General features: G+C 41.0%; 1 protein-coding gene across 1 annotated transcript; it reads left to right on the plus strand.

Moving 5' to 3' along the window:
* Nucleotides 1–1,405: 1,405 nt before the first annotated feature.
* Nucleotides 1,406–8,330, plus strand: tnfaip6 (tumor necrosis factor, alpha-induced protein 6). Its single transcript, XM_048238236.1, has 6 exons — nucleotides 1,406–1,698; nucleotides 2,933–3,070; nucleotides 4,290–4,451; nucleotides 6,690–6,918; nucleotides 7,763–7,803; nucleotides 8,081–8,330. The coding sequence occupies exons 1-6, from the start codon at nucleotides 1,599–1,601 to the stop codon at nucleotides 8,194–8,196; spliced, it is 786 nt and encodes a 261-aa protein (XP_048094193.1). The 5' UTR covers nucleotides 1,406–1,598; the 3' UTR covers nucleotides 8,197–8,330.

Consider the following 8,330-nt stretch of genomic DNA (forward strand, 5'->3'; position numbering starts at 1 on the left):
TTATGAACACTCTAATTCAGTGGCGCGGCTGAAGTGCCCTTTGAGCAAGGCACCTAACCCCCTCACTCGAAAGCCATTGTAGCAGGCAGCTCACTGCGCCGGGATTAGTGTGTGCTTCACCTCACTGTGTGCTGTTTGTGTTACACTAATTCACCGATTGGGTTAAATGTAGAGACCAAATTTCCCTCACGGGATCAAAAAAGTATATACTTATACAAACATGCACACAAACACATAAACACAGATACACACACATGCACCCACACATACAAACACACCTACATACACAAGCACACACACAAAACACACACAAAATGCATATACACAAAAACAACCACATACTCTGCACACACTCAATTACAAACACAAAAAAATGGAACAAAGTAAAAAATGAACACAATTTGACAAGCGTGACTTATTTTTGTGGAAAAAATGTGCTGGACTGGGCGGCGGTCATATTTTGTACCGCTCTGTGGTACATCTAGTTTGATTGCATATTAAGCTCAGAAAAGCAAAAAGACAATATTTACTGTAAAACATTCATACTACTTCAAATTGATGTTGAGACTGAGTTAGGCTACATGGCAAGGGAGGGGTCAGGAAATATAGTATGGCAACACCCTTTAAATCTGAATACACCTAATTAGACAAAGTCATGGAATCTGTAAGTAATTATACTACTCACAATGCTAGATTCACAATGTCTCATAGCAAGTTAGTAATATCCTGTAGCCTAACAGGAGAGAGAGAGAAAATAACCCACCCTTGAATTTCCAGACGTGGTCTTGAACACTTAGTGGCTTAGAAAATGTATGTCTGCCCAACAAGGTTGCACAACATCTCATTAACATTTAATTTGAGAAGGGTTAAGGCATGATGGAACCAACAGTGAATTTCATACCATATGAAGGTGTTAATCACCCAACTGAGACTCACCCATCTCAGCCAAGGACTTGAATACAAGGGCACTACACGACTCTTTTGGATGACAAGCACACAATAATAATTATATCTAGACCTACAGTATAGACCACAATAATAATTAGGTAGACCTGTATGTATATATTTACAAATGCAGCCATTTTCACTTAATTCATTTGACTAGAATCTCTAATCCTTATTGTGACATGATGCTGACAAGTTGGCCTGTCCTAGTCATGCCTACATATGGTTTCAGGTGACATGTCCATCAGAGAGCAGGATAGGTTATCAGTATTAGATAACACTGGGGTATTTTAAAACCTTAAAGCTGTCTGCCTCGATCTTCCACGGCGAGGTTACTGCTTCAGTGGCGCCTCTTAAATTCGGTACGCTTCGCATCAGGCTACAGACGTTCCCGAAAGTTTGGCAGAATTTCACCGGCACTGAAGTTCCGCTAGGGCTTCCCCTTCTCTCCCACCCTCGTTAAACTACACCGTCCCTCCCATTGTGGAACAACGTCAGACCCCATGCGCTCCGTTTGGGACAGTTCCCGGTAGTGGTGGGTTGGGAGACGTATTTAAGGTTGGGTTGCAGATGTGCCGATTAGCTCAGCGCGGACGACAGCAGCTGCCGTTCACTACTGACACATGTGCTCATAGTTTGACTACAACAGGAGGATGCGCTCATTGATTCTGGCGGTAGCAGTCTGCTTAGTCCTGAAGGAAATTGAAGGCTGGGGATACCAGAATGGAATACTTCATAACTCCATATGGCTGGGTAATCAGTGTGCTTCCTTAAATGTTTTTATAATGTTTAATGTATTTTGGGCTATAGAAAATATGTTAGCAACAGCCTATTACAGAAATGGCATATTAATTAGATCTTCGTGTATTAACATGTAGTAAACTTTCCTAAATAGTATTTCTAGAGAAATGTAAGAATTGTTTTGCCTGTGTTGGCGACTACATTTTGTTGGTGTAAAGGTAATGTCTGTCTTTGGACATGCGGGATGTTGACACACATTAGGACAGAGACACATTTATGGTTATTCTGTGCTGCCAAAAATTACCACTTCACATGGTGTTGTAAACATGAGGAAATGACTACATCATGGTGGACTACAACTCACTAACTCAGGAAAACAGTATATTACCAACTTTGGCAGAACATAATAATCATTCATGGTTTGTTAGAGAAAGACATTGTACATTGTGCCTCAGATCTGATGTTTCAACTTAATTTTAACTGCATGATGTAGTGATTCTTCACATCTCAAGCCATAATATCTGGAGATAAAGGTCATCAGCTCCTTACCAAACTCTTTTTAGGATGTAGGCTAACCTATAGGCTGTCAACTGTTGCTATGGAAAGAATAGGCCTATGTTAATTTGCTTAATTATGTGTTGATGAGTAGAACACATCTGGAATCTATAGGAAAACGTTTAGTAATGCGTAATGTGACCCACCTGGGCTATATTGTTTGAGTGTGTGAAATGCCATGACTGGTGTAACACACTAAGGCTTTTTAATTGGTCCACGCTGTGGCAGAGTGGGAGGTTGAGGGAAAAGATTGGCTTATTGCTAATTTGCTGAGGGCTCCAACTTCTACAAGGTCATGCATGCGTAATGTCAAAACAGAGTTCAAGGAAGCGTACAGCAGCAGCACCAGCACTGAAAGGACCCAAGATCTGCACAGATGCCAGGGGAGAGATGCCCTGGCAGCTGCTGGCTTACGTGTTCTGCTCTAACTGCAATAGAGTAGATTAGATAAAGATGACAATTCCTTTATGAAAATCTATGTGAGACTGAGACTGAGATGTCTGTGTTATCTGGTCAGAATTATCCTGGGAGTATCCCTCTGCTACCACTCAGCTTTTAGAGATCTATTCTCCTATAATCTCCTTGCAGGAGGCTTGTGTTAGATCAACAGACCAGAGAAAGCTCTGTTTGAGGCCAATGGTATCATTAATTGACAAGTGATTTTTCTGTGTACCGGTATGTGTTTCAACAGAACAAGCTGCAGGAGTGTACCACCGGGAATCTCGAAAGGGGAGATATCAGCTGACATACAAGGAGGCCAAGGCTGTGTGCAAGTACGAGGGGGGGACTCTGGCCACTTACGAACAGCTGGAGGCAGCTCGTCAAATAGGTCCGTATCCCTCCTGGTTCGCTGGATGCATCTGGCAGCAAACAAAGTGCTGTCATCACTTGGGTCTTGCCTGTGTAAACAATTGGACAAAATAAACCAAGAGTCAAGTCGCACATGTGCATATGGGTGTGTGTCTGTGTGTGGGTGGGTTGGTGGTGGTGGGGTTGGGGGTGTGGTGGTGGGTGGAGGGGGGGTGGGTGTACACATTTTGATAAACAACTAGTCACAATGTTTTTCTAATGAGTTGTTGAGTATGTCAGACATTGATGTACTGTAGAGAGTCATCTTGTCAGATGCCCATCCCACTAGATCCAGTATTGAGCAAAATTATACTACTAATATATAATTCTATACTATATTCTACTATATACTAAATTATATTCTTTACAGAGTATATACACTCTTAAAACGAATGTGTTGAAAACAACACAACTTCCGTTGTTTTTGACACATCTCTGTGTCCAGATAGGGACAACACAGTTTGTGTTGTTTCCTTTTTTTTATTTGTTACACAATATGTGTTGAAAATAACACAACACAACACATTCATTTTAAAAGTGTATAAATGTACTCTGGGTTATCACTTTACTCCCACACCAGAAAGATCTTATCCAGGTTCTGGGTACAAGGCTTAATGGCTTTGTTGTCTCCTGGTGTCTCTTGCCAGTGGCGGATGTCCCAGTAGGTTGGTCTTTATTCCTTATTTCCTGTTCTCACCAGATTGCGCCTTCAAACAAGAGGGTTTTATACCCCTTTTTGTAAACTCAGGAAGGGCTTGTATTTTGTTATAACATTGCCTGAGAGACAACCACAATTCACAGCCTGGCATCTGTTACTGCATGGGGTTGTCTTGCAAGTAAAGGTTTTATTTTGTTTGACTCCATACAGCATATCCCAATGTACGTTATAGTAAACTACTGCCTGTATTAGACCTACATGCAGTGTTCAATGCATAACACTAATAAGTAATAAGGTTACAACCTCATACTGTTGAATTGAAAAGACAGCAGTGATGAGTCTGCCACAACTTGAGTCTAAATATTGACAATGATAATAATGACTCTAAAATAAATAAATAGCTGCCTCTGAGAAGTGATTTTTCTGAGAAAGGACTGAGTTTTCTAAACAGAGAGAAAAGCAGTTGTTACTCATCTCTTGGCGAACTGCTTTTTCTCTTCATTCAAAAGAATCATATGTTTTGCTCTGTGTGCCCCGCCAGGGTTTCATGTGTGTTCTGCGGGCTGGTTTGACAAAGGACGAGTGGGCTACCCCATAGTCAAAGCTGGCGCCAACTGTGGTTTCGGAAAGGTCGGCATCATCGACTACGGCTACAGGCTGAACAAGAGCGAAAGGTGGGACGTCTACTGCTACAACCCTGATGGTGCGTAAGACTGAGACAAATGGGTATGAAGCAGTTGTGGTAGTGATGCATGGCCCAATGGATTCCATGGGTCAGAGACTGTGGTTTTGCGTGGGAAGCCTTAGAAGTAATAAATCTTTTCTCAAGACGATGTTCGTCTCCTTCCACGTGGAGAATAGGTATGTCCGTTGCATCGAAAGACCTACGATGGCCTATGGCTCACATGTGAGTCATTACAAGAGGCCTTGAAACAAGTGAAAACAATTTTGGGTCTCCAGGGGCAACAGACTTGTTCGCCAGGTGGTAAATCATACTGCCATCTGTTTTTATGGAATGGGGTTATGGGGAAAGGATGTTGTAAGAGTGGGATGTTTAGGGGACAAAATGAAGATGAAAGATTTAGAATGATCTCTTAATCAGGAATGTTATGACATTTTATGTACATGAAGAACTTCACCTTGTGCTGAGTTGTTGCATGTTTTACATTTTGCTTAGATATAGACTCACCCACAGGTTGATATCACTTCACTTCCATCTTCCAGAGAAGGGAGCTTTGTGGTCTACATTTAAATATGTGGCACAGGGTTGGGGGAAATGTGATGACTCTTATACCAATGACGCACCGTGACAAACAATGACATGACCCTATAAATTTCACAGCTTTGGATGAGTCACTAAAATCAGGAGAAATGGAGCTAATCCTTGATGCCCCTGAGAACTCCCAAGTTTGTTGTAACAAGTGTGCTTAGATTTCACTTTATACAAGAAGTAGTGTTTTTCTACTGAAGGGAATGTTTACAGGTCTGTCAGTCCCTCCTGTAAGGGTGTATCTGAAAACCACCCAGATGAGTGCATTTGTTTTATGTGCAGTGTCTAAGAAGTTGCCAGTGAAAGTTTTACTAGATCAGGGAGATTTTGTGGTACATCATGAAAGTGACTTTCTCTTTCCAAGATGCTACTGCCCAGCCAGCTGGAATTAGACATGAATATTTTTCCTCGAAATTCACCATGAAGTATGTGATATGTTTTATTAAGTGGAGAGATGTCAGCCAGAGTAAAACTACCCTGTGGTCAACTAATTATCTGTAGTCTGTAGTATTTGGGATGATAGATTGGAAGTTTGCTCCCAGACTTTGCTCCCTACGGGCAAAGTCACACAATGAGCAAAGTGTCTTGTGCTTGAACTAAAACTGTTGTGTGGTGTGTGTGTGAGCATTGAGCTGATTCGTTTAGGTTTAGGATCTCACTCATTGTATTGAGGTATCAAATAGATTTTGCTTCGTTATTAAATTATCTTTTGATAGACAATAGACTTTACACTTTGCCCACATTATAAATTAGACCGTATTGCAATTAGGTCTCTCTTGCACCCATTACATTAAGGCATTTTGGAGTGGGAGAGAATGGAACACTGTGGTGAAAACAGAATGGCACTGTTGTCTCAAGTACAGTATGTAGCTTATAACATTATACCAGCGAGGTATCCATAGTTCAGCCCATTTGTGTAGTAATTGTTGTATGACCACACACATACAGAGAGCTTGGCACCAGATGTGACTGAAGAGGTCATATATCCCCCTTGGATAAAATCCCATGAGTGAATTGCTCAAGTTTGCCAAGAGTATGGTGTTTTTCTTCTGGGTTCTTTGATAGAGAGAATGTTTGGTTTGCATTTCTGGCAAACAATGGAAATGGGGAGAAAAGTACCCAGCAGTCTGTCTCTACCCCCTGGAAAGCTATTGAGGTCACAACACACATATGGAGTTCATTTGCAACTTAACCAAGAAAGGGTTTGTATTTCAGACTGCATATGGAAAATGTAATATTTCACTCAAATTCAAATGACCAAAAACAGAACACACTTCATGTGTTCACTGTCCAGTGAAGGCTATCATCTGTATTTTTTGCACACATTTGTGGAGGCATACAAAATACTTTTTGATGTATACTTTTTCCAACTTGACGATTTGTCACATGTATTGAACGCACAGGGTAGTATAAATTGTGGTATTTATGCATTTAGTAACACACATAGTCCTGATGTATTTTTTTGTACATTTGTAAAATCAGTACTGTTAGTTGTGTTCAGTACTTAGACTTTGTGTCACAATTCACCCGGGGATCATCTGTGTTTAGCACCGGGGCAAATAACTCCAACATTTGTGTTCACAAATACAGCCCGCCATGGGTTTGGTGCCCACATGTCCAGTGCATGTCCAGCTAACTAATGTCATCCATTTCCCCATCTCCTCTTCACAGCAAAGGAATGTGGAGGAGTCCACACAGACCCCCAGAAGGTGCTGAACACGCCCGGGTACCCTGAGGAGTACCCAGACGAGCAGATCTGCTACTGGCATCTCCGTGTTCGTTTTGGTCAGAGGGTCCGTCTGCACTTCCTGGATTTTGACATTGAGGATGACATGGCCTGTCTCAGCGACTACCTCGAGATCTATGATAGCTATGATGATGTCTCCGGATTTGCTGGAAGGTGAATTGTACAAAGTGTGGCAACTCTACTACTCAGCTTGTCAAAATCAGCACAGAAATGTAACCATTAGCAGTAGTGTGTAGCCTTGCAATATGTTCACACATTCACAGCCAACTCACATTGTACCTGTACCATGGGATTCTAATTGGTTTAGGGATTTAGCTCATTTATATCAACCTAAATTATATAAAAAATTATAAATACTGACATGAGTGCTAAGACCACACAAAAGAAGTAGGGAGATGAGTTGCTTGACATTTCCATGCTTCCATGACATTTCTAAGGGTCTATAGGGTGTAGTAGTGGTAAAATAAAAGGTGAGTAAACTATGAATTCTGTGGTCACGGTGAGGTGGTACTGCAGATTTTTTTTAAAGGCATTCAGAGCATGTTTGATGATGGTGAAAGTTATTGTCCAATGTTATAACAATACCATTGGTATTAAATGGTTCCTATGTGTTGTTGATGATTGTACATATTATGAGTGTGGATAATACAGTGGGATTTTTGAATGTTAAAAGTTGCAATTGAATGACCTATTTTCAGAGGTGGACAAGCTGTGTTTATTTAAGTTTAGCCTCCACTACATCCCTGGCCTGTGTTGAGTTTTCCACAACTTTGACCACATAGTTGGTCCACCACCCTCGAAAATTCATACTCGTTGGCATCACCACCTCTATACAGCTAATTATAATTACTAAATAAAAAAATCACTCTGCTGCTTCCACTGAGCCTTCCCAGACCTCAGAAAAGTAGGACTCAGAGCAGCCCCTGGGTGTGACTGACATTGACATTGATTTAAAAAAGGTTAAATTCTCAACAAAACATTGCCATCTATTTTATAGGTTCTGTGGAGATGAGTTACCCGAGGACTTCATTAGTACAGGTATCCTTTTACACAATATGTGGGTTATAATACTTTTGTGTGTATGTGTTTGTATGTGTGTGTGTGTGTGTGTGTGAGAGAGAGAGAGAGAGAGAGACAGAGACAGAGACAGAGACAGAGACAGAGAGAGAGAGTGTGACTGCATTGGACTCACAATGTATTTGTCTCTTCCCTTCTTGGCTGTTTTTCTTTCCCTCATCCGCCATGAATCAAATGTTAAACATTTGTTGTATTTGTATACACCCTAACTAACATGTTTTTAAAATGTTGTTGCTAGGAAATGTCATGACACTGAAGTTCCTGTCGGACTCCTCCGTAACAGCAGGGGGCTTCCAGCTTGAGTACATCGCTCTGGACACTGACCACTTCAATGCGACCAACTCTTTCACTTGACCACAGTTGTCATACCTCTTTTTTAAACACATGCTTTGTTTTATTTTAATTTATCATGTTATTGTTTATTACCGTTGTGTAACCCAGCCTCCGAATGAAGGTGCTGTTTAATAAATTTGAAATTTTTTCATCAA

The sequence above is a fragment of the Alosa alosa genome, chromosome 3 (genome assembly GCF_017589495.1).
Source record: "Alosa alosa isolate M-15738 ecotype Scorff River chromosome 3, AALO_Geno_1.1, whole genome shotgun sequence".
Lineage (NCBI taxonomy): Eukaryota > Metazoa > Chordata > Actinopteri > Clupeiformes > Clupeidae > Alosa > Alosa alosa.